The sequence below is a fragment of the Haematobia irritans genome, chromosome 2 (assembly GCF_050003625.1).
Source record: "Haematobia irritans isolate KBUSLIRL chromosome 2, ASM5000362v1, whole genome shotgun sequence".
Classification (NCBI taxonomy): domain Eukaryota; kingdom Metazoa; phylum Arthropoda; class Insecta; order Diptera; family Muscidae; genus Haematobia; species Haematobia irritans.
This window is the reverse complement of record NC_134398.1, coordinates 152,469,360-152,497,355: the sequence shown is the minus strand read 5'-3', so window position 1 is coordinate 152,497,355 and position 27,996 is coordinate 152,469,360. Positions and strand designations below refer to the sequence as shown.

General features: G+C 32.6%; 1 protein-coding gene across 2 annotated transcripts; it reads left to right on the top strand.

Moving 5' to 3' along the window:
* Positions 1-111: 111 nt before the first annotated feature.
* LOC142226576 (CD109 antigen-like) lies at positions 112-27,611 on the top strand. 2 transcript variants are annotated; one of them, XM_075296661.1, is made up of 8 exons: positions 112-215; positions 4,433-5,722; positions 12,308-12,569; positions 13,229-13,532; positions 18,515-18,692; positions 19,853-20,924; positions 25,577-26,101; positions 26,638-27,611. In XM_075296661.1, the coding sequence occupies exons 1-8, from the start codon at positions 157-159 to the stop codon at positions 27,181-27,183; spliced, it is 4,236 nt and encodes a 1,411-aa protein (XP_075152776.1). In that variant the 5' UTR covers positions 112-156; the 3' UTR covers positions 27,184-27,611. The 2 variants fall into 2 exon arrangements, with proteins under 2 accessions (XP_075152776.1, XP_075152777.1); XM_075296662.1 differs by lacking the exons at positions 12,308-12,569; positions 13,229-13,532; positions 18,515-18,692.
* The last annotated feature ends 385 nt before the right edge of the window (positions 27,612-27,996 follow it).

The window sequence follows — 27,996 nt, the reverse complement described above, 5'->3', positions numbered from 1 at the left end:
GTATGGGGAAAAGCTTTCTTATATTCACTGACCTACGTAAAAGCTAATGACGCAAACTTTTATTGCATTCGCCGGCAATTCTATTTCTCACTAAAGAATCAGTTGCACTAATATCTTCGTATTAGACAGAAGTGTTGTAAACTATCTTAATGAAAAATGAATACAAATAAAAGAAATAAAAATTCAGAGTCAAACCGTGGAGACAATACAAACGGGTAAATATTTAGATACATTATGATTTGTTATTGTTTATTATTTAATTGTTGTCCAAATTATTTGGTGTTTAAAATTTGTTTGTACACAATTTGTCGGAAAATGCAAATGTTTATTGTTTACTATTAAAGGGCCTGTATTATTTCATCAATTTGTAAAAGCTTTTCATAGTTGATTCATACATATACTATAAGCCTTTTTTGCAAAAGAATATAAAGACGAATGGGAAACCGTTACAAAACTGCAAGTTTAAACAACCTTTATTTATAAAAAAAAAAAAAAAACAAGTACACCAAAAATAAGCATGACCAAAGATTTTATTATTGATTCCGGGCCAAATAAGCGGAGAATCGAAATAAGGATACTTTTAAGGCGAAATTCTCTTTTGACTTTTTTGCAACAGTCAGAAATATCACTAGCTTACCAGGGGAGATCCACCGCTGAAAAACAATTTGGTGTTAGGTCGAAACTGATAGGAAATTGCATATAAATCTAAATCAACTTGGTGGATACTTTTCCGCAACAAATTTCGCATTCTCAACAATGTGAAAACGCATTGCCTGCTTCTCTGGGATCAAATTGGAAATTATTTTTGAATAAAAATTTCAAACTATTATTATAAAAATCTATACAATTCTTCAATATGGCGTTTTTATGCTTTCAAACCATTTTCTCATAAAACAAGTAAGGACAATCTAAAGTCGGTCGGGGCTGACTATATTATAGCCTCCACCAGATCTACATTTTCAATACCATCTCAAATCTTTCGACTATGTTGGGTGCCATATGCAAAGGCAAATATACTTAAAGCCTACCCAATTTGGACAACATTTTTAGACTTGCGCAAAATCACTAGACATAAAATTTTTATTGGCTAATGTCTTAAAATTTTCTATTGACATAAAATTTTGACAAAATTTTCTATAGAAATACAATTTTGACAAAATTTTCTATAGGGATAAAATTTTGACAAAATTTTCTATAGAAATAAAATTTTGACAAAATCTTCTATAGAAATAAAATTTTGAAAAATTGTCTAAAAAAATAAAATTTTTCTATAGAAATAAAATTTTGACAAAATTTTCTATAGAAATAAAAACAAAAAAAAAATACAAAAATAAAATATTGACAAAATGTTCTATAATAATAACATTTTGACAAAATTTTCTATGGAAATAAAATTTTGACAAAATTTTCTATAGAAATAAAATTTTGACAAAATTTTCTATAGAAATAAAAACAACAAAAAAAAAATTACAAAAATACAATATTTACAAAATGTTCTATAATAATAACATTTTGACAAAATTTTCTATAGAAATAAAATTTTTCACAAAATTTTCTATAGAAATAAAATTTTTCACAAAATTTTCTACAGAAATAAAATTTCGACAAAAATTTCTATAGAAATAGAATTTTGACAAAATTTTCTATAGAAATAAAATTTTGATACAATTTTCTACAAAAATAAAATTTTGACAAAATTTTCTATAGAAATAAAATTTTTCACAAAATTTTCTACAGAAATAAAATTTTGACAAAAATTTCTATAGAAATAGAATTTTGACAACATTTTCTATAGAAATAAAATTTTGATACAATTTTCTACAAAAATAAAATATTGACAAGATGTTCTATAAAAATACAATTTTGACCAAATTTTCTATATAAATAAAATTTTCTATAGAAGTAAATTTTTGTCAAAATTTTCTATAGAAATAAAATTTTGACAAAATTTTCTATAGAACTAATATTTTGACAAAATTTTCTATAAAATAAAATTTTGACAAAATTTTTTTTAGAAATAAATTTTTGACAAAATTTTCTATAGAATGTTGACAAAATTTTCTATACAAATAAAATTTTGACAAAATTTTCTATAGAAATAAAATTTTTACAACAATTTCTGTAGAAATAGTATTTTGACAAAATTTTCTATAGAAATAAAATTTTGACAACAATTTCTGTAGAAATAGTATTTTGACAAAATTTTCTATAGAAATAAAATTTTGACAAAACTTTCTATAGAAATAAAATTTTGAAAAATTGTCTAAAGAAATAAAATTTTGACAAAATTTTCTACAAAAATAAAATATTGACAAAATGTTCTATAAAAATAACATTCTGACAAAATTTTCTATGGAAATAAAATTTTGACAAAATTTTCTATAGAAGTAAAATTTTGACAAAATTTTCTATGGAAATAAAATTTTGGGAAAATTTTCTATAGAAATAAAATTTTGACAAAATTTTCTATAGAAATAAAATTTTGACAAAATTTTCTATAGAAATAAAATTTTGACACAATTTTCTATAGAAATAAAATTTTGACAAAATTTTCTATAGAAATAATATTTTGACAAAATTTTCTATAGAAATAGAATTTTGACAAAATTTTCTATAAAATAAAATTTTGACAAAAATTTCTATAGAAATAAAATGTTGACAAAATTTTCTATAGAAATAAAATTTTATTTTGTTGTTTTTGATTTCAGCTTAAAACCATGCATTGACTAAACTACAAGTGTAGCTTAACCAACAGAGGAAAAGAATGTTTGTCAAATTTATTTGGGTAAAACTCTATAGACTGCAAGATGCAAAATTTTGTATGGAAATAAAATTTTGACACACATTTTCTATAGAAATAAAATTTTGACAAAATTTTCTATAGAAATAAAATTTTGACAAAAATTTGTATAGAAATAGAATTTTGACAAAATTGTCTATAGAAATAAAATTTTGACAAAAATTTCTACAGAAATAAAATTTTATTTTGTTGTTTTTGATTTCGGCTTAAAACCATGCCTTGACTAAACTGCAAGTGTAGCTTAACCAACAGAGGAAAATAATGTTTGTTTGTTTTATTTGGGCAAAGCTCTATAGACTGCAAGATGGTTGGATGGATGCACGTTTCGGAATTGTACAAATTTATTTCGGCAAAGGCTGGCTATCATAAACCTTTTTCCGGAAGGTTCAAGAGCGGTTCACTTTGGGTTTATTGAACTGCCTGAATTTATTCTGATAATTGGTTGATACTTTTGCCGCAAGTAGAGGATGCTGATGAGGAATGTGGTAATTCCGAAACGTGCGTCCATCCAACCATCTTGCAGTCTATAGGGCTTTGCCCAAATAAATTTGACAAACATTATTTTCCTCTGTTGGTTAAGCTACACTTGTAGTTTAGTCAATGCATGGTTTTAAGCTGAAATCAAAAACAACAGAAATATCATTTTGACAAAATTTTCTAAATTTTATTTAAATTTTCTATAGAAGTAAAATTTTGACAAAATTTTCTATAGAAATACAATTTTGACAAAAATTTTTATGGAAATAGAATTTTGACAAAATTTTCTATAGAAATAATATTTTGACAAAATTGTCTATAGAAATAAAATTTTCTATAAATTCAATATTTTGTAAAGTTTTAATTTTCGTGCTAGTTTCTCCCTTTTGTAAAAGTAGTAACTGAAATAAACTTCTAAAATAAAATGATAAAACAGTTCTTTCGAAGAAAAAATACGACCCACAAAATTTTGATCAAAAACTTCAAAATAAAATTTTTTATTTGATAGATTTTTGGCAACATTTTCTTAAAATTTTGATAGATTATTTTAGCACGAGTGGCAACCGTGGCCAGGGGCAGGCCCTGAGCATTATTGCCAAAGACACCATGTGTCCATTTCTCGTCTCCTTCCGGGTGTTGCATTAACTTATAATACCCTGTTCCACTGTGTGGCGCAGGGTATAAAACTAGTTTGAAATCAACTCTAACGATTCTATACGTATTTTTGACACTTATTACGTTTTTTTACTTTTTAAAACAGGTAATTGACGTTTTCAACGTTTACAACTTTTTGACAGTAGAAAGCCAAAAAATTGCTCGGACTTTCTCTAATATGAGGGCTGTATATAAAAGTGGTCCAATATGACCCATTTGCAATGCCATCTGACCTAAATCAATAACAACTACGTGTGCCTAGTGATTTTTAGAAACAGACTGGTGGGCATCGCTAGATCGATGTACTTTATGGGGTCTAAGAACAATATTTCGATGTGCATCAAACTTTTGGAAACCTTTTGGGAAGCTCTGTTTTTGCTGCTGAGTAAAATGTGACTATATTGTACTTAAATATTACACCATCCAGCTATAATATCCTCCACAATCTCAATCCTATCTGATATTTTAATTTCTTTTCTTTTCCATCCCTTTCAATTTCAGCTTTTACACCATATTTGCTCCAGCAACCGTACAACGAGATTATGATTACACAGTCACTCTGGCAATACATCACAGAACGGAACCAGCCATCATAAAACTTGATTTAAATAGTCTCAATTATAGAGAATCAAAAACAGTTGAAGTTCATCCATACAGAGCAGAAATCGTTTCATTTCGAATTCCTTCCCACATAACAATGGAATTTTTTGGTTTGCGAACTGAAGGAGTAAAGGGACTAATTTTTAGAGATTATACCGAATTGAATTTTAAAAATGTCAAACCTCAAATTTATATACAAACCGACAAGTCAATTTATAAGCCTGGAGATATGGTCCAATATCGCATTTTAGCCTTAGATGAAAATACTGGACCAGCTAAATTGGAGCAATCATTGCATTTAGCTATAAACGATGGTGAAGATAATCAAATCATAGAAGTGAAGGATATACAATTCAGCAGAGGGATTCATAAAGGATATTTGCAATTATCCGAGCAACCAGTTTTGGGAGATTGGAAAATTGTAATAACCCAAGATGGAGATACTGGATCGAAGGCCAGTAAATCATTTGAAGTAGTCAAATACATTTCACCCAAGTTAGATGTAGAAATAGATGTCCTTAAGGAAGTGGCTGTGAAAGACAATGATCTCCATGTTATTGTTCGTTCTAAAGATACTCATGGAAAACCGGTTAAAGGTAGGGCCTACATAACAGCAGAGGTTAATGACAGATCATCTCGAAAATTTCTTGATATCATGGGAAAAGGTGAAGTGAAATTCAATTTAAAAAAGGATCTTGGAATAGAATACAAATACAATTGGGATTTTCCTAAAATTAAACTATCTGCTGTTATGACTGAAGCCGTGACAGGTATGCAATATAGATCACCAACGGCTACCGTCAATGTTCTTCAATCACGATACATAATCGAAATTCCTAATTTGCGTCGGGAATATGAAATCAACAAACCATTCGAGATAAAGGTCATAATTAAGCGATTTGATGGCAAACCAATCATATCCAAATCAAAAGCAAAGTTTAGCTTTAGTTCTGTTCCTGGAGGAATAAACTATAAACAAAAGGATATCGATAAGAATGGTCTGGCCACATTTAATTTCAATTTGTCGAAGGAAGGCAGATTATGCAATATGAAAATGGAATATGAGGAAGCGGTCTTCGAAGTTTACGATGGTTTTGCAATTGTCTCAGCTCCTACAAAAGATCCATTACTACCACGTAATGATCCAAGTGACTACATTGGACCAATCAAAATTTTCGTCGAACCTGAAGAGTAAGTATTTAGAATACATGTGTTGACATATAGTCCTTGTGAAGCATATAGTCCTTTGGCTTGTGGAGGAGCAAATTTCATCAGATCTGTTTGAAATTAAATACGCGGTATTAGGCCCAAAAACCCATGTAACAATTGGTCCCTTTACGTCCATAATTACGTATAGCTCCCATATAAACTGATTCCGAAATTTGGTTGCGGTGCCTCTTGGAGGAGCAAATTTCTTCCCATCCGGTTGAGATTTGATACGTGGTGTTAGTATAAGGCATCTAATAAGCATGCACAAATTGGTCCATAACGGTCGATTATTATAAAAATATATACATAAATTAGATCTGTATCCTAATTATTATACCCTCCACCCTAGGATGAGGGTATATTACTTTTGTCATTCCGTTTGTAACACATCGAATTATTGCTCTAAGACCCTATAAAGTATATATATTCTGTGTAGTGGTGAAATTCTAAGCATGTCCGTCCGCCCGTCTTTGAAATCACGAGAACTTCCGAACGAAAGATGCTATCGACTTGAAACTTGACATAAGTAGTTGTTATTGATGTAGGTCGGATGGTATTGCAAATGTGCCATATTGGACCACTTTGACGTATAGCCCCCATATAAACCGACCCCTCTTAGAGAAGCAAATTTCATCCGATTTTATACGTGGTGTTAGTATATGGTCTTTAACAATCATACAAAAATTGTTTCATATCGGTCCATAATTATATATAGCCCCCATATAAACCGAACCCCAGATTTAACCTCCGGAGCCTCTTGGAGGAGAAAAATTCATCCGATCCGGTTAAAATTTGGTATGTGGTTTAAGTATATGGTCTTTAACAAGTATGCAAAAATTGATCCATATCGGACCATAATTATATATAGTCCCCATATAAACCGATCCCCCGATTTGACCTCCGCAGCTTCTTAGAGAAGCAAATTTCATCCGATCCGGTTGAAATTTTGTACGTGGTGTTAGTATATGGTCTCTAACAAGCATGCAAAAATTGTTTCATATCGGTCCATAATTATATATAGCCCCCATATAAACCGATCCCCAGATTTAACCTCCGGAGCCTCTTGGAGGAGATAAATTCATCCGATCCGGTTAAAATTTGGTATGTGGTTTAAATATATGGTCTTTAACAAGCATGCAAAAATTGATCCATATCGGCTCATAATTAGTCTAGTCCCCATATAAACCGATCCCCAGATTTGACCTCCGGAGCCTCATGGAGGAGCAAAATTTATTCGATTCGGTACATTGTGCTAGCATATGGCCGTTAACAACCGTGCCAAAATTGGTCCATATCGGTCTATAGTTATATATAGTCCCCCAGATAAACCTATCCCCACACAAAAATTGGTCCAAATCGGTTCGTAATTGTATATAGCCCCCTTACAAAGCGACCCTCATATTTGAATTCGGCTCTCTAATTACCACGCTAAACTTCATATCCATTGGTAATTATTTGTACACTTCTCTATATACCATATACCGGGTCAAGGACTTCATTATATAGGAATTTAATCTTTATACCCTTCACCACTACTGTGGTACAGGGTATAATAAGTTTGTGCATTTGTATGTAACGCCAAGAAGGAGTAATCATAGACCAACCTTTTAGTATACGGATCGGCTTACACACAAAGAAAATTTCATTAAAATTGAGCCAATGAAATTTTTTCATTGATACAACGAAACATTTTCATTAAGACAATGAAGATATTCGGTAATAGTACGAAACGTTTCGTTGACTAACTGAAAATTCGTTATAATAAGGAAAAATTTCGTTATATCAATGAATTTGTTTCATTGGCTCAATTTTAATGTCACATTTCATTAATATAACGAAACTTTTTCTACCAGTGCAGAATTAAATTCTGAGTCGATTTAGCGATGTCCGTCTGTTTGTCTGTCTGTCTGTCCGTCTGTCTGTCTGTTGATGTATTTTTGTGTGCAAAGTACAGCTCGCAGTTTTAGTCCGATTGTCCTAAAATTTGGTATAGGGTCCTGTTTCGCCTCAAAAACGATCCCTATTGATTTTCAGATTTCAAATCGGTTCAGATTTAGATATAACTGCCATATATATTTTTCACCGATCTGGTCATAATTGGCGTGTATATCAACCGATCTTCCTCAAATTCCGTACATATGAATATTTTATGAGTCTCGAAAACTTGCGAAATATCAGCCAAATCGGTTCAGATTTAGATATAGCTCCCATATATAGCTTTCGCCCGATTTACACTCATTTGCCCACAGAGGCCAATTTTTTCTTCGATTTAGTTGAAATTTTGCACAGGGAGTAGAATAAGCATTGTAGCTATGCGTGTCAAATTTGGTTGAAATCGGTTCAGATTTAGATATAGCTCCCATATATAGCTTTCGCCCGATTTACACTCAATTGCCCACAGAGGCCAATTTTTAACTCCGATTTAGTTGAAATTTTGCACAGGGAGTAGAATTAGCATTGTAGCTATGCGTGCCAAATTTGGTTGACATCGGTTCAGATTTAGACATAGCTCCCATATATATGTTTTTCTGATTTCGACACAAATGGTCAAAATACCAACATTTTCCTTGTAAAATCGCCACTGCTTATTCGAAAAGTTGTAAAAATTACTCTAATTTTCCTAAACTTCTAATACATATATATCGAGCGATAAATCATAAATAAACTTTTTCGAAGTTTCCTTAAAATTGCTTCAGATTTAAACGTTTCCCATATATATACCCTTCACCACTACTGTGGTACAGGGTATAATAAGTTTGTGCATTTGTATGTAACGCCAAGAAGGAGTAATCATAGACCAACCTTTTAGTATACGGATCGGCTTAGAATTAAATTCTGAGTCGATTTAGCGATGTCTGTCTGTCTGTCGGTCCCTCTGTCTGTCTGTCTGTTGATGTATTTTTGTGTGCAAAGTACAGTAGTTTTAGTCCGATTGTCCTAAAATTTGGTATAGGGTCCTGTTTCGACTCAAAGACGATCCCTATTGATTTTGGAAAAAATCGGTTCAGATTTAGATATAGCTGCCATATATATTTTTCACCGATCTGGTCATAATTGGCGTGTATATCAACCGATCTTCCTCAAATTCCGTACATCCGAATATTTTATGAGTCTCAAAAAACTTGCAAAATATCAGCAAAATCGGTTCAGATTTAGATATAGCTCCCATATATAGCTTTCGCCCGATTTACACTCATTTGCCCACAGAGGCCAATTTTTTGCTCCGATTTAGTTGAAATTTTGCATAGGGAGTAGAATTAGCGTTGTAACTATGCGTGCCAAAGTTGCTTGTAATCGGTTCAGATTTGGATATATCTCCCATATAAAGCTTTCGCCCGATTTACACTCAAATGACCACAGAGGCCAATTTTTAACTCCGATTTAGTTGACATTTTCACAGGGAGTAGAATTAGCATTGTAGCTATGCGTGCCAAATTTGGTTGACATCGGTTCAGATTTAGACATAGCTCCCGTATATATGTTTTTCTGATTTCGACAAAAATGGTCAAACATTTTCCATGTTAAATCGCCACTGTTTAGTCGAGAAGTTGTAAAACTGACTCTAATTTTCCTAAACTTCTAATACATATATATCGGTCGATAAATCATAAATAAACTTTTGCGAAGTTTCCTTTAAATTTCTTCAGATTTAAATGTTTCCCATATTTTTTTGCTAACATTGTGTTCCACCCTAGTGCATTAGCCGACATAAATTTTGAGTCTATAGATTTTGTAGAAGTCTATCAAATTCTGTCCAGATCGAGTGATATTTAAATGTATGTATTTGGGACAAACCTTTATATAGCCCCCAACACGTTTGACGGATGTGATATGGTATCGAAAATTTAGATCTACAAAGTGGTGCAGGGTATAATATAGTCGGCCCCGCCCGACTATAGACTTTCCTTACTTGTTTTTTCAAATGTATACCACGACCGAAGTAATTCGATTGTGGATGACAGTCTTTATAAGAAGTTTCTACTCAATCCATGTACAAGGTCAAAATTTTTGGATCAAAGTAGGAAAAGCAATTTGTGATTAAAATGTCCGCAATTTTTTTCTTTTTGGATTTTCCATTTGATAACAGGTTGGCTGATAAGTCCCCGGTCTGACATGTAGATGGCGTCGCTAGTATTAAATGCATATTATTTTTATATAGTACCAACCTTCAAACGATTCGTGTCAAAATTTGACGTCTGTAAGTCAATAGAGCGTCTTTTGTGAAGCAACTTTTGTTATTGTGAAAAAAATGGAAAAAAAGGAATTTCGTGTTTTGATAAAATACTGTTATCTGAAGCGAAAAAATACGGTGGAAGCAAAAACTTGGCTTGATAATGAGTTTCCGGAATCTGCCCTAGGGAAATCAACAATAATTGATTGGTATGCAAAATTCAAGCGTGGTGAAATGAGCACAGAGGACGGTGAACGCTCGAAAGAGGTGGTTACCGACAAAAACATCAAAAAAATCCTCAAAATTATTTTGAATGCCCGTAAAATGAAGTTGATCGAGATAGCAGAGGCCTTAAAGATATCAAAGGAACGTGTTGGTCATATCATTCATCAATATTTGGATATGCGAAAGCTCAGTGCAAAATGGGTGCCGCGCGAACTCACATTTGACCAAAAACAACAACGTGTTGATGATTCTGAGCGGTGTTTGCAGTAGGGATCTATAAATCGAAAATCGATTATTCGAATTTTGGCATGAAAATCTAAACAAATCGAAATCGATTATTAACCTAAAAATAATCGCAAAATCGATTTTAGATTTTCATCTAATTTTTAATTTTGACTATCAAAACTCGATTTTAGTGTTTTCTGTTTTCATATTCATTGGATTCAATTTAATTGAAAAATACCGAGATATTTCTTCATCTTTATTTATAGAATTCTATTACCAATAAAAATAAAAATATTGATTTGATTAAGTTAAATATCAAATTGGTTTTAATGAATCCTTTATGCTTTCAATTTCCTTGAATTAATTTGGGGAAATAATTTATTTATTTATTTATTTATTTATTTACACAGCATAATTAGCAGCTGGTTACAGTAAAATAAAAAGTATGACGCTTATAATACATTAAAAATAAAATAAAATATATCTATATAATCTATTTTAGAAATTGTAGGGACAATAGAAGATTTATAGGCAGGATTGGGACTAAGAATTGGATACAAACAACAAAAAAAGAAAAACAAGAGAAAAAAAAGAAGAGAAAAAAAAAACGATAAGATAAGGAACAATTTTACAACAAGAATTGGGAATACAGTGTAAAGCTGGAGTAAATTCATTGCGGAAAAACTGGGATACCAGGGATAGAATGGGTTTTGTATTAGACGAATTATGGGTCAGGAACTAAGAAAATCAGGAACTAGGATGAATCAGGAACTAGGATGAATCAGGAACATGGTGATAGCAGGAATAAGAACAGCAGGAACGGATACAGGATAATGATAAATGATTCGTACATGTTAAAAATTGTATACTTAACATTTTAAAAATATATTAAACAAATTAAAAAAAATTAACATATTTGACTGGAACACTAATTTTTGCATTTCTCTTCAACTCGCAAAAACAAAATAGATTTCATAAATTCGAATATTTTGTATAATCATTATTATAATATTTTGTATAATCATTATTTCCATGAAATTCGATTAAGAAAAAACGAATATCCGAATTTTGAATGGCAAAAATAATCGAAAATCGATTTTTGATTAAAAGTCAATAATCGAAAAATCGATTATTGGTTTGTACTATAGATCCCTAGTTTGCAGCTGTTAACTCGTAATACACCCGAGTTTTTCCGTCGATATGTGACAATGGATGAATCACTACAATCCTGAGTCCAATCGACAGTCGGCTGAATGGACAGCGACCTGTGAACCGTCTCCGAAGCATGGAAGGACTCAAAAGTCCGCTGGCAAAGTAAAGGCCTCTGTTTTTTTGGATGCGCATGGAATAATTTTTATCGATTATCTTGAGAAGGGAAAAACCATCAACAGTGACTATTATATGGCGTTATTGGAGCGTTTGAAGGTCGAAATCGCGGCAAAACGGCCCCATATGAAGAAGAAAAAAGTGTTGTTCCACTAAGACAACCGTGCCACAAGTCATTGAGAACGATGGCAAAAATTCATGAATTGGGCTTAGAATTGCTTCCCCACCCACCGTATTCTCCAGATCTGGCCCCCAGCGACTTTTTCTTGTTCTCAGACCTCAAAAGGATGCTCGCAGAGAAAAAATTTGGCTGCAATGAAGAGGTGATCGCCGAAACTGAGGCCTATTTTGAGGCAAAACCGAAAGAGTACTACCAAAATGGTATCAAAAAATTGGAAGGTCGTTATAATCGTTGTATCGCTCTTGAAAGGAACTATGTTGAAAACGAATTTTGACAAATAAAATGTGTTTTCCTTTGTTAGACCGGGGACTTATCAGCCAACCTGTTATAGCTCACATATTACTTTATATACTTGTTTTTTGTTTTTTTTTTGTTTTATATCTCTTCGAAAAGTTTAAACTTTATCACCAACAAAATTTTTATCTTGTCTTATTTCCAGGCCAAAACTAGGTGAAGAAGTGCTCATTGAATTCAGAACAGAAAGAGTTTTTACTTACCTCGTCTATAGCATAATGGCACGTGGAAAAATTATTAAACATGAATATGTTAAAATTGAACCTCCATTACAATTCCACAAAGTAACAATAATGACTACTTTCGAAATGGTTCCATCAGCAAAAATAGTTGCCTATTACATCGATTGTGGAAGAGCCGAGTATGATGAGAAGACCGTACAAATTCAACAAGAATTCATAAATAAAGTGAGTTTTTGGCTTTACTATAAAAGCTTCAAGGATGATAAAATGTTTACATTGCGGATCGTATGTTAGAAGTACCAAAGCCTTAAAAAGACCACACCAAGGTGGTGGATTTATTGGCATACATTTTTCATGTCAACGCTTTGAGCAAATATCCAAAAATATTTATTTTATTCTATATTACTTCAATATATTTTCCTAACAATTGGCTGAAGGACCAAAAAGAGGTCTTTTTGGCAATTTTTTTTTACGAAATGTTGTGCAATTTCTAAACTGCGCTATAGGCGTAGATGTAGTGCTTAGTTTTGCAAAATTTTTGTTAGAAAGAATGGAAACTTCACTTCTGGCGGATTCGTCAAATAATGTACCTTTTTATTGAAAAATGTACTAATTTGTAGCTAACTTAATACTATTTTCTCGAAGGTATATATCATCCTTGATTTCTTTACATCATTAAAATCGTTCTTTCTCCCGATTTCTGGGTGCTTAACTATGTTAAATGTTATTTAGCAAGAATTGAAACTTCACTTCTGGCATATTCGTCCGTTAATGTACCTCTTACCAATTTGGTACCGTTTTCTCGAAGATATTTATCATCCTTGATTTCTTTAGATTTTTTTAATCACCCTAACTCCCCCTCTCTCTCTCTCGCTCTTCTGCAGTTGGAAATAATAGCTCCCAAAGAGGCTAGAGCAAATGATGACATTACCTTCAATATAAAAACCGATCCGGATTCTTATGTGGGTCTTATGGCAATTGATCAGAGCGTTCAAGTTCTACGATCGAATCATGATTTCAAAGGGAAAACCATTTATAATGATTTATGTTGCTACGATTCTGATTCCCTACCCTCGTCTGACTACTATCGTCGTTATGATGCATATTATTATGGAATGGGTACTGAAAGATTTTACCCAGCACTTTCGGGATTTGTAACACTGTCAAATGCTGACATTCCTAGACCATGTAAGTTGCAACCTTATGTAGTTCTCAATCATTATTATGGTATATTTGTTTATTTTGAAAGTGAGAAAGAGTTATAATCATGTGGGATAGTTTGTATCAAAAAAAAAAAAAACAGAGAATGAAGCTGCCATTTCGCTCCGTCGAGCAGTTTTCGCCTGTCCAAGCCGCCGCCCATTATGTCGACTCATCTTGACTAAAACTTAGCCACCAATAATTCAAAAATATATTATATTATATATAGAATTAAATCAGCAAAATGTATTAATTGTTGTATTTTTTGCCAAAATCTTGAACTTTCCACCCACAAACAATCAGTATCAAATTGCTATAGTAATTCTGCAAACATTTCAATGATATGTAAATTTGATTGTCATATTGGTTGTACAACTAATCTCATTACAATTCGGATAACTTCAAATCCATTTTATAATGGATAATTGTTCGCCGACGAATAGACAAATTTGTATTTTAGCCGACAAGCCGCCGACGCTGGAGGCAAAAATTTAGTATCAACCGCCGCCGACAAAAATGGGTCGGCTTCATTCTCTGATCAAAAATACATGAAAAACAGGATGCAGGTTGAAAGACGCATTGTCAAAAGTCAACTTTCCAATAAACGCAAACGTCGAGTCTTTTTTTTCCAATTCGTCCAGGCCGAAGCTTATGTACCCTCCACCATGGATTGCGTAGAAACTTCTTCTAAACACTGCCATCCACAATCGAATTACTTGAATTGCGCTAACGCTTGCCGATGGCAAGGTATCTTAAAACCTCCTAACACCGTCTTCTAAATTGAAAGTAAGTCCATACGTGGTATATATTAAATCAAACAATTATATACGGCCGTAAGTTCGGCCAGGCCGAATCTTATGTACCCTCCACCATGGATTGCGTAGAAACTTCTACGAAAGACTGTCATCCACAATCGAATTAAATGGGTTGTGGTATCTTAAAACTTCTTAACATTGTTTAGATGTTAAAAAATGTATGTATAAGTAAGTCTACAAAGAAATACCAATCGATATGGACTTTTGCACGGTACGTAATGAGCCAGAATTGAAATATGGGGTTCGCTTATATGTGGGCTATATACAATTATGGACTTGATATGGACCAATTTTTGTGTGATTGGGGATCGATTTATCTGAGGGCTATATATAACTATAGACCGATATGGGCCTAGTTAGGCATGGTTGTTAACGGCCATATACTAGCACAATGTACCAAATTTCAACTGACTCGGATGAAATTTCCTCTTCCAAGTAGCTCCAAAACCAAATCTCGGGATCGGTTTATATGGGGGCTATATATGATTATGGACTGATATGGACCACTTTTGGCATGGTTGTTAAATATCATATACTATCACCACGTACCAAATTTCAACCAGATCGGATGAATTTTTCTTCTCCGAAAGGCACCGGCTCCATATATAATTATTGACCGAAATTTCAGCCGGATCGGATGAAATTTGCTTCTCTTTGAGGCTCCGCAAGCCAAATCTGGGGATCGGTTTATATGGGGGCTATATATAATTGTGGACCAATGTGACCACATACCAACAACATGTAACAAATTTCAGCCAGATCGGATGAAATTTGCTTCTCTTTGAGGCTCCGCAAGCCAAATCTGGGGATCTGTTTATATGGGGACTATATATAATTATGGACCGATGTGGACCAATTTTAGCGTGGTTGTTAGAGACCATATAGCAACACCATGTACCAAATTTCAGCCAGATCGGATGAAACTTGCTTCTCTTTGAGGCTCCGCAAGCCAAGTCTGGGGATCGGTTTATATGGGGGCTTTATATAATTATGGACCGATATGGCCCATTTGCAATACCATCCGACCTACATCAAAAACAACTACTTGTGCCAAGTCTCAAGTCGATAGCTTGTTTCGTTCGGAAGTTAGCGTGATTTCAACATACGCACATGCTCAGATCGACTCAGAATTTCACCACGATCCACAATATATATACTTTATGGGGCAATATTTCGATGTGTTACAAACGGAATGACAAAGTTAATATACCCCCCATCCTATGATGGATGGTATAAAAATCAAAAAGTCGTTTTTTTGTTTTGCTCAATAACCCAGCAAAAAAAGCGTCGCCAAAAAAGTAATGAAAATGTTCTTTTTGGATCCGGAAGAGGTGCATAATTGACGCAGAAGCGATGAATTTAACATGGGCTTGTCATAGGACGGAAGTCCTCCATTTCAACAGCCGTTGCACTGAATTTGCATCACTTCTTTAGGTGTGATCCGAATTCAATGTTTTGGATGTAAATTAAAGAATTCTGTTATATTTTGTCAAATAAATATTTTTTTTTAATTTTTTAAACTTTTTAATGGATTGTTGGAAACGTTTGACCTCAAATATTTTCAAAAATGCACAATTTTTTCCGATTGAAATTAACATTTTTTCGACAAAATTTAAATGATTTGTACCATTTTATGAATTCTTACTCTGTTTTTGACCTATTTGAAACCAAAAAAGTTAAAATTACCCATTAACAGTATGAACAAATCAAGTTATAAAGAAGTGAATTAAAAGAACTTCCTGGGTAGTTAAAATAAAGAACATCAATGGGAGTGCATCTTCTGTAAGTGCTTTTAAAGTTGTGCCTTTGGAAGAACTTCCAAATTTTTTTGCTGGGAAAATGCCTATTATCGGACAAAAAGACAGTTTTGCATATATGTGGATGTAAAAATTATATGTTTGGAACTAAATTTTGTAAACACAATATTTCTAAGCGCAAGCATATAATGTTCATAAACTAGTATAACATATTTGAGACATATGTTTGAGACATATATGTTACAACATGTAAACATAGTAAAGTAAAAGAATGGAAGTAACCACTTGGGGTTAAAAAAATAAAACCAACAAATATATATATATATATATATATATGTATATATATACATATATATATATATATATATATATATATATATATATATATATATATATATATATATATATATATATATATATATATATATATATATATATATATATATATATATATATATATATATATATATATATATATATATATATATATATATATATATATATATATATATATATATATATATATATATATATATATATATATTTCCCCTTCCTTTTGCCGTATAAAACTCCTGTCCCGGAAGCTGCTTGTAGTTGGCTTTGACGTAGGTTTCGTCGTCCATTACCACGCAGTCAAACTTCGTCAGCATCGTCGTGTACAGCCTCGGGGATCGCGCTTTGGCCGTCGTATTTTGTTTATCATCGCGATTTGGAGTCACTACCTTCTGGTAAGTCGATAGTCCGGCTCGTTTTTTGGCTCGATGCACGGTTGTAGACGATACACCCAGCTTATTTGCGGCATCTCGGAGAGAGAGGTTAGGGTTTCGCTTGAAACTACCGACAACTCTCTTTGCCGTCTCAGCGGCTTCCGGTTTTCGATTTCCCCCCGATCCAGACTTCCTGGCTGTCGACAAACTTTCCCCAAACACTTTAATTACATTTGTAACGGTTGATTTGGCAACTTTTAGCGATTTTGCCAGCTTTGCGTGCGAGTAGCTCGGATTTTCGCGATGCGCGAGCAAAATTTTGATACGCTGCTCTTCTTGCTTGGACGGCATTTTGACAACTGAAGAGTGAATTCCAAAATCAAAATAGGAGCAACCTTCTACACACACACACCTTCAAAATGAGGGGTGTTCATGTTTTTTAAATGCAAAATTGAAAGAAATACGTCAAGTTTATATTGACCAAATTTTGACCGTATCACCCTTTACGAGCAATGTTTTGTTTGGACAAATCCTCAAAATATATATGCTTGAAGCAAAATGTGTTTGGGGTTTATGTTACAGAAGTGTGGGGTAAAGTGCATTCATCCTATTGGGGTGAAGTCTTTAATCCTAACCGCGAGCATTGGCTATTTCTCCTATATAACGACCATAGAGTCGAAAGTCGCGATGTCAATAATCTCAAAAGATGAAAATCTACGTTTGCAAAATTTGAAAAAAAAAGAAAAGACGACTTTTGCAGAACCCGAAAATTCGTCCTATTTTTGGACCAGATTGGGATAATGAGCATTACTCCGATTGTGAGTATAACCGATTGATGCTAGATTCCTTAGTTGTGGTTAGGATCCACAATAATTGGCTATTTCTTCTAGATAAAGACCCTATTGCGCAAGATGAACGAGAATTATGAGTGGCTGAAGCAGATCTCCAGACGTAGTGACAGCGCCACCTAGTTTGATTAAAGACAAAAACCATTCACTAGATTCGAACCAACACCGAACTCAGCTTTTACTATCTCTGAACCCCAGATGTTCTATGTGTATCAATATAGGACATGCTATATTGATCAAATATTTCAAGTGAGACCTAAATTCCAAGCAATAGAAGAAGTAGTAGTAGAAGGGACTCCGCGAACAGCCTGAGAAGATTCTTCGATGTTAATCAGAACAACGGACCTATTACAATCAGAATAAAGCCAATTGGGGCGGTTTAAGAGATGTGACGTATTAGCTACTTCCTGGTTGAATTCTCGAGTGAGGCCTAAATTTCTAGCAGAAGAAATATCCAAATTCTGTTGATATCAGAACTCCAGGTTCTGAACTGAACTGAATCTAGAAATTACTCTGATTACTAAATCGGCGAATACAAGAGAAACACATACTTCAATAGCAGAATAATGGCTTTTCAACAGATAATTCGTAGAGGAGACAATTTATCGCATTTGTAGTTTTCGAACTTATGTTACCTCGGTGGATGTTGTGTAAGTCTCTTATTATATCGCATGCCCGAATAAAAATATTAACAAAAACACCGGACAATAAGGGACAGAATATCATACAGTCGGCTGTGGATTACTGCAAATCTTTTTTACTTATTCAAATTTACATTAAAGATATAAAGATTGCAATTCCAATAATCAAATCAAACTAAATATATTAATTTCACTGTTTCAGCAACTTATACAATTGGCAGTTTCACAAAGCCCACAGAACCTTTTATGATTCAAAAGCCAGAATTTAGAATGAGTCGCAAAGATAGTGAAGAACGAGATGAGATTATTATAGATGATATTCAAAAAATGAAGATACTCAAAAGTTATGCAGAAAAGTGGATATTTGATGATATAGAAAGGTAAGGGGGACTAAAATAAAAAAGTTTTTAAGGGATGTGCACATTTCTAGTTCGGTCTATGAGGTCCAGTCTATTGCCGGAAATATACACAGGAAAAAACACAGTTGTAAAACTAATGCTAAAATTAACTTATATTTTTTGCAAAAAAATATTTTTTTTTTATTTCAAGTTAGCCTGATACCGAAACAGGCAATTAACGTCCAAATGCATTATATCTAATTTTACAATTATTAATCGAGCTTTATGGACACATTTTGATTAAGGAACATGATTAATAGAGTCATTGAAAAGAAAACGCCAGATACAAATCGCCTGGACTGTAAATGTTCGATTCGGGCGAATGAATCTTTCCAAAGCCTTTAGTATAGATCTGGCTGGGAGAGATAACTCAATTTTGGGCTCTTTATGCTAAATCCTTATGGAGAAAACATTTGGGAAATTTCCTCTTACAAATTGAGTCATCTTTTCTCCCACTGTACATCATCTTTTCATATAACTACAAGTCCCTTAATCTTATTTTTATTTCGTTTTGTTACACAGTAATGCAACAACACGAAATTTATTTTTAGAAAGCTAATTTGTTTGAATTCACCTAAGTGGTGAACAATCGAACAATGCTTTTTGTTTCTACAGTCAACAACAACAACATGTGACTACTTACAGAAACTGGTTTCAAGGGGACAACAACAATTCTAACGCGTACATTAGTAGTGTTTTTCCTAGTTTTACGACGGGCTCTTCGTTGCTTATTAAATCTGTCCATAAAGCTCGATTAATAATTGTAAAATTAGATATAATGCATTTGGACTTTAATTGCCTGTTTCGGTATCAGGCTAACATGAAATATAATATAATATAATTTTCGTTAATTTAATTAATCTTGAAATTTGGAATACAAGTTAGTTCATATTTCGCACAAGATAGTTCATTTTTTCCATAACATAGTTTAGTTTTTTTATGTGTATAAACGAGATGACTGAGCAGTTTATCATTCACGTAATATGGGAGATTGAGATCACTAACATACCACAAAATCTACAGATGAATTGGCAAGATTATTTTACAAAATGTTTTCTCTATGCACATACTAGTTAAATTAAACAATTTTTCCAATTCCAAATTAATTATTAATATATATTTCCTTATTTGATTTGATGAAGCACCAATCCTGATGGTACTGCTAATTTTACTACAAAAATTCCCGATTCAATTACATCATGGGTTATTACTGGATTTTCTTTGAATGAAAAAACTGGCTTTGGCATTACTAAAGATCCTAAGAAAATTCGAGTATTTAAATCATTTTTCGTTAGCCTAAATCTTCCATATTCCATAAAACTTGGAGAAGTGATAAAACTACCAGTTAATGTTTGCAATAATATGGAACAAAATTTAAATGCTGTCATTACTTTGGATAATGAGGATGATGAATTTGATTGCATAGAACCAGATATCATCGAAGGACGAAGTAAATATCAAATAACCAAGAACTTAATTATAAATTCCAATGCGAGTGGAACTACAATATTTTGCATAAAACCCAAAATTATTGGGGAAATAGCAATAAAGATAAAAGCAATAACACCATTGGCTGGCGATGCAGTACATCAACGACTCAAAGTAGAAGCAGAAGGTGTAAAGCATTACAAAAATGAATCGCTTTTAATTTCCGTCACTGCTAAAGAATCTGGCAAATATACTCTCAAAGCCAATATACCCAAAGAAGTGGTCATGGATTCCGAATATTTAGAATTCTCCGTAGTTAAGGATTTTATAGGACTCAATATAAACAAATTGGGAAATGTTATTAATTTACCTAGAGGTTGTGGTGAACAAAATATGATTGATTTTGTTTGCAATACTTTGATTTTGGAATATTTGGATGCTCTTAAAAGAGATATGCCTGACATCAAGAAGAAAGCCTTAAATTTCTTGGAAATCGGCTATCAACGTCAATTGGCCTATAAACATAAAGATGGTGGCTATAGTGCATTTGGTGAAAGCGATGATCACTCAAATAGTTGGCTAACAGCCTACGTGCTCCGGTCATTTCTGCAAGCCCGGAATTTCATCACCATCGATAAGAAAATAATTGATGCAGCTTTCAAATATCTCATTGATACACAAATGACCAATGGTAAATTCCCTACAAGTGGAAACTTATACCAATCTCCTTGCCAGAACGAATTTGGAATATCTGCCTTTATATTGTTGGCATTCTTAGAAGATAAGGTAAGTGAAAAGAATAAAGTAAGTAATCATCTAATTTTGATCGAAACAAATTAAAATTTAATTGGACCTAACCTGTACTAGATTTGACTACCTTCTGCATTAATTATTGATACTGAGTTTGTAAGATAATGAACATAATTTGTTGCCATTTTAGCGCATTCATGAGTAATTACATTCTCCGATGTCCGTCTGTCTGTGAACATATTTATGTAATCAAAGTCTAGAGGTTAATTTTAGTCCAATTTTATTCAAATTTGTCAAAGTTATGTGTTTTCGGTCAGAATCTATCCCTATTGTTTTTTGAATAAATCGGTTCAGATTCATGTATAGCTCCCATATATATCTTTCGCTCGATATGCCTTTTTTAAAAACTATTTAAGTATACAACATTTTGTCCCAATTGAGTCAGATGCAGGGTTGCCAATTTTGCCGATTTATCGGCATTTTGATGATTTTTTACTCACAAAATGGACAATTGCGATTTTTTCCGATTTTAACGATATTAACTACGTTCTTTAGACACAGTTTGGGGAGTTAAAGTTTTAAACAAAAAACTAAAATTAGATGATAGCTGGAGAATAATTCATTGGATAGAATATTCATTTCAAAAAATAACCTAAAATGAAATAACTCAAGTTGTTTTAATACCAAAATGGATAATAATTTACTCAGAATGTGCAATAGAAACTTTTAATAATTATGATAAAATTCTAGTACAGCATAAAAAATAACCACATATGGACATATCTATCGGAAACACCATAAAAGATCACCTGCTTTGGAAAACGTGGGACTTTTTCTTTAGTTTCAAAATATTTAATTTTTAAATATAAATGTTACTAAATTAATAACAATATTTTAGAAAAATAGATTTATTATTCTTTTAAAAATTACGAAATATTTTTGTTTAACCAGAAAATAATTTTTATGGTAATGTTATTTGTATACAAAACTGATTTCTTTATATATATTTGTTATTGAAATGCATAGTTTTGTACATAAATTTTCTGTTTTGTATATGAAATAAATACTTTTGTGTTGTGTTTACTCAAAAAATATGTTTAATTTTAATATTATATTGCCGATTTTGAAAATTCAAGTGCCAATTATGACGATTTTTATCGAAAAAAGTGACGATTTTTCTTGAAATTTTATTGGCAGCCCTGGTCAGATGGCATGGTAGCCCAGCAAAAAAAAAGTTGTCCCACAAACATTTCTTTTAAAGCGCATCCCGAGATCCCCTATCGATTTTCTTTCACGTCCGCTACACTCAAAAAAAAGTGAACTCTCTATTTCACTAAAGCCATATTAACTTTATATTAGTTCATAGAATCATTATGTTTGGAAAAAGTTTATTTTAGTCAAATAATTTTTTGCGTGTGTTAGTTAAATGAACTAAAAAACGGGAAAAAGTTATACACAAATAAAGCATAAAGATTTCCTAATTTCGTATTTCTTACAAAATAGTTCATTATTTCTTTAAATTTGTAAATTTTACCAAAAATGTGTCCATCATGAACTTCGTATGTCACTAAAGACATTCTTGCAATTTTGAACTCCAAGATTTCTCTTAAAACTACAAAATTTTCTTTAACTACAGAAAAAATTTAGTTATGTCTAATAAATTTTCTTGAATTTGTCGAAAAATATTTACTTATATTTGCCATATCGGAGTGATGCCAGAGCTTGTAATACCGTTTAGTTAAAATTTTCTAAAAAAGATCCAAATTTTCTAAAATTAATCGAAAGTTATCTTTCCTGGTGGGTTCACTGTTTTTTCAGTGTACAGTCCTTTTGGACAAGCATTAGAAAGTACACAATTAGGCTCTTTTAGGCGAAAATTTAAGTTTTGGACAATTAAATTTAGCAAAAAGGAATAGAGAATCAATAAAAAAGTAAAAAAAAAAAAAATAAAAAAATCATCCCCTCTAGGATTTGAACCTGTGCCGTTTGACTTTTTCACTTCCATAGAAGTTCTTTTGAGAAGGTGTTGCAAATTACGACAATTTTTTTTATTTTTTGTTGATTTCTAATGAATATGCCAAAAAAAAACAAAATAAAAACGATGTATAACATAAAAAAAATTTTAGAAAAATATTTAGTAAAAAAATTTCTGCTGGTGAGATTTGAATCAGCGTTCTTTATTTTTTCATTCATAATAATAATGAACATCTCAGGAAGTAGTTAGAATGTCATGCCGTGGTGTCATTTTTGGTTCATATCACAAATATTTGAATAGACGTTTTGATGCATCGTGTTCAATGACGTTTGTGGTTGAGTGTACTAAGGCGTTCTGTTATGGTTCCAACAGACCCGGGTTAAACCCCCGGTGGAAGCGAAGATGTTTTTCAATTTGTAAAAATTAGATAATAAGAAAATAAAAGGGTAACAAAAAATATTAATAACAAGTATATACGGCCGTATGTTCGGCCGGCCGAATCTTATACCCTCCACCATGGATTGCATAGAAAATTGTACTAAAGACTGTCATCCACAATCGAATTACTTGGGTTGCGGTAACACACCCAGAGAAGGAATATGATCACCTCAACCATGTTTCGAGAGCAACATTTTATTTTTGGATGGAGAACATGTAACATGTTTGCGGCAACCATGTTATTTTCTCAAAAAACATATGTCTGATTTCGGCAACCATGTATATGTTTGCCGAGAAAACAACATTTTTGCGACAAAAATGTTCAATGGTCACCGTCCAAAAATATTTTGCTCTTAAAACATGTTTGGGGTGATCATATTCCTTCTCTGCGTGCACTTGCCGATGGCAAGGTATCTTAAAACTTCTTAACACCGTCTTCTCAATTGCAAGTTAGTCCATACGGGGTATATATTAAACAAAAAAAGGCCAATTAAATACGTAAATAATTGAGTTTGACAAAATTTTCTATAGAAATAAAATTTTGACAAAATTTTCTATATCAATAAAATTTTGACAAAATTTTCAATAGAAATAAAATTTTGACAAAATTTTTTATAGAAATAAAGTGCAATGAAGGACTGGGGAATTCTTCCCACTTAAATATGATCTAAATTATTAGTTTTTGTACCCATAAGAATAGCAGCAACCGAATTTTAAATTACACCCAACAATAACAATGCAGCAATTTTAAATTAAGCCAAACGAAATTTCAACAACCCACAAAACGGCGAAGAAAGCAACTACAGGGATTCATGGCAACAACAACAATGATGTGAAGTCTGAGTAAGATTTTCCACTTCCACAAAAGTTGAAGGTACCACCAGTAATCATAAATTTTGTTGGGTATAGTAATATGTTAAAATGTTTACAAAATTTTCTATAGTAAAAAATTTTGACAACATTTTCTATAGAAATAAAATTTTGGTAAATTATTTTTGGGGATTATATATAACTATAGACCGATATGGACCAATTTTGGCATGGGTGTTAGCGGCCATATACTGACGCAATGTACCAAATTTCACCACGTACCAAATTTCAACCTGGTCGGATGAATTTTGCTCCTCCAATAGCTCCGGAGGTCAAATCTGGGGATCGGTTTATATGGGGGCTATATATATAATTATGGACCGATGTGAACCAATTTTTGCATGGTTGTTAGAGACCATATACCTACACCACGTACCCAATTTCAACCCGGTCGGATGAATTTTGCTCCTCCAATAGCTCCGGAGGTCAAATCTGGGGATCGGTTTATATGGGGGCTATATATATAATTATGGACCGATGTGAACCAATTTATGCATGGTTGTTAGAGACCATATACCTACACTACGTGCCCAATTTCAGCCGGATCGGATGAAATTTGCTTCTCTTAGAGGCTCCGCAAGCCAAATCTGGGGATCGGTTTATATGGGGGTTATATATAATTATGGAGCGATTTGGACCAATTTTTGCATGGTTGTGAGACACTAAACACTAACACCATTTACCAAATTTCAACCGGATCGGATGAATTTTGCTCCTCTAAGAAGCTCCGCAAGCCAAATCTGAGCGTCGGTTTATATGGGGGCTATACGTAAAAGTGGTCCGATATGGTCCATTTTCAATGCTGTCCGACCTACATCAATAACAACTACTTGTGCCAAGTTTCAAGTCGATAGCTTGTTTCGTTCGGAAGTTAGCGTGATTTCAACGGACGGACGGACGGACAAGCTTAGGTCGACTCAGAATTTCACCACGACGCAGAATATATATTCTTTATGGGGTCTTAGAGCAATATTTCGATGTGTTACAAAAGGAATGACAAAGTTAATATACCCCCATCCTATAGTGGAGGGTATAAAAACAAAAAGTGAAATTGGAAAAAAAAATATTTTTTAGTTTTTAAAATTTCTTCCTAGGAACAACTACTAAAGCAATGCAAAGGATCAAAAAAATGGAGTACTTTCGTCCTATAACAGAAGTACTCCATTCCTCCTATGACATGCAAAATTCATTGGAGATGATCCAAGTTCCCACTACTTCCGGATCACAAATTTGGGGATCTAAACTACTTTTTTGGAAGCTCTTTTTTGCTGGGAGTCTATAGAATGGTGAAGGCTGGTAGTCCCATCCCGACTTTACACTTTCCTTACTTGTCACAATAAATTTATTGGATGAGAATCCATGATATTTCAGATTATATACTCTAATCCTTCATGATCTCTTTTAGAAATATGCTACGAAATATAACATCCAAATCGAGAAATCTTTACAATACCTTAACGAAAATGTGGACAAAGAAGATGACACCTACGCTTTGGCTATTGGTCTTTTGGTATTCTGCAAAGTAAAACATCCAAAAGCCGAAATTGTTTTGCAGAGATTGGAAACCAGAGCAAAATTTGAAAATAATCAAAAATGGTGGTCTAGTTCTTCAAACGATTTCCATAATGAAGTCGAAATAACTGCTTACATTTGCCAATCCTTAATGGAGGCGGATAAATCCTTCAACAATATATTGCCAATAATAAAATGGATAATGGGAAAACGTAGTTATCATGGTGGTTTCGAATCTTCCCAAGCCACTGCAGTAGGACTCAAAGCTTTATACGAATATGCCCAAAAATATGGAGATGCAACAGATGAAGGTCCAATTACAATTCAATATGAAGCACAAACTGATGAAGGTATTGAAACAACAAAAGGTACCATTTTGGTAAGCCAGGAGGAATCTCTACTCACTCAGAGTCATGTGGTAAGTAGAGATAATTCACCATAACACAGAAACAAATATCTTCAAATTGATTCAAAGTTTCTATCTCAAGGATAATCAATTACACAAAATAATTTAATCAGTTTGACTAACATACGTTTCCTCTATTGGTTAAGCTACTCTTGTAGTTTAGTCAACGCATGGTTTTAAGCTGAAATCAAAACAACAATAATGATTGAAGAATAAACACACAATAAAAAACAGAATATTTAAAAATGTATTTAAATTATGTATAAACATAAATATTAAGAATCACTTATTAATTTATTGGTATTAATGCATTGTCATTTCCTTTTATGATGAGCATTCAAGACTTTGTAGTATGAAGTAAATTTAACGTACCTCAATGACATTTTAGTTGAAACCCTTATGTATAATTAACATTATTAACTAACATTGGAAATGAATCAATTTGATTTTAGTTGGAATTCAGAAACACCAGTTTATACTTCAATCATTAAATATTGATCCAATAAATTGAAATTGCATTAATCAAATATAGCATAATTCATTTTCAGCTTCCCAAAACAACCAGACAAATATCTCTGACAGCCGAAGGGAAAGGCTTAACATTGGTACAATTATCCTACAGTTACAGCTTGACAACTCCAGGTATGGTACCTAGTTTTATTGTCAAACATAAGGCTAAGAAGCCTCTGTATCCTGGCCATCTATTCATGAACATTAGTGTCGAATTCAAACCACAAAATCAAGAAATTAAGAAATCCAATATGACTATAATGGAAATATCTCTACCTTCTGGATATAGTACCAATTATGATATTCTACAATGTATTCGTGATAGTCAGGAAGTGCGACGAGTTGAAACAAAAAATGAAGCTACATTGATAGTCGTATATTTCCAAAGTCTTTTAAATGGTGAACCAGTTAACTTCGATGTGTCTGCTGAGAGAACCCATGAAGTTTGTAATCGAAAGTTGTCTCCTATTACAATATATGATTACTACAATACTTATCAACGTTCTACTATATACTATGAGGTTAAACAAAAGGATGATAAATTTCGATGTAAAATTAATTGTTGTTACAGTTGCGGTAATTAATATCTCTCTGCCTCTCTATATATCATCCACATCTATTTTATAAAAAGACCGGCATAACAAATCTTTATATATGGTACCGGTTGCCGTTTATCGTAACAAACTTCGTTTGGACTGAAGGAAACATCTTTTACAATAAAAGAACATCTCGTTTCGGAGAAAAGAAATTAATGTTGTGTGCCTATTTGGGCATGGGCTATGCCCATTCACCGCCTCTCCCCCCTAAGAAAGTTATATGGATACGCTAATATGTAACGGTCATTATCATGTATGTGGGTTACTTTATAAAATGTTTAAAATTACATACGCAAAGAAAAAATTTTAGAAAACGTATATCGAATATTACTTCAAAAATTTAAACTTTTGTAACCAAAAAAAATTTTTTTTGCTACAACATTTTTGAATTAAAAAAAATAATTTTTCTTCGAAAATCACAGTTTATTTCGTTTACATCAAGCAATATTCTGTTTTGACTTTAACCCCCATTTTCATAAAGCTCCGTTAGTGTTCCATTAACTAACCAACTTTTAAACCATATTATGGACGAAGCTGTCATCTTGCCTTTATATTCCATAGGCCAGTTAGGAACTTAACTGACGAAAATTTTTCAGTTAAAGTTAACCGAAGAGAAGATATTTGCAATTTACTTTCTGTTAACTGGCAGTTAAAGCCTAACGGAGCTACATGAAAATGGCCGTAAGTCTTTAATAAGACACATTTTGAAGTTTCATTGTAAAAAATGTAATATAGTAGTATGTAATGCCGAACATCTTTACGAAATCTTTTTTGGACCATGTTTAGAAATGTGTAAAATTA

What these genes read in the sequence shown, in the direction of transcription:
- LOC142226576 (XM_075296661.1), top strand. Translation starts at nt 157, where the DNA reads ATGAATACAAATAAAAGAAATAAAAATTCAGAGTCAAACCGTGGAGAC. An exon ending in TGCTGACATTCCTAGACCAT is followed by an intron (nt 13,533 to 18,514) that starts GTAAGTTGCAAC and finishes TCACTGTTTCAG; the next exon opens with CAACTTATACAATTGGCAGT. An exon ending in TACTCACTCAGAGTCATGTG is followed by an intron (nt 26,102 to 26,637) that starts GTAAGTAGAGAT and finishes ATTCATTTTCAG; the next exon opens with CTTCCCAAAACAACCAGACA.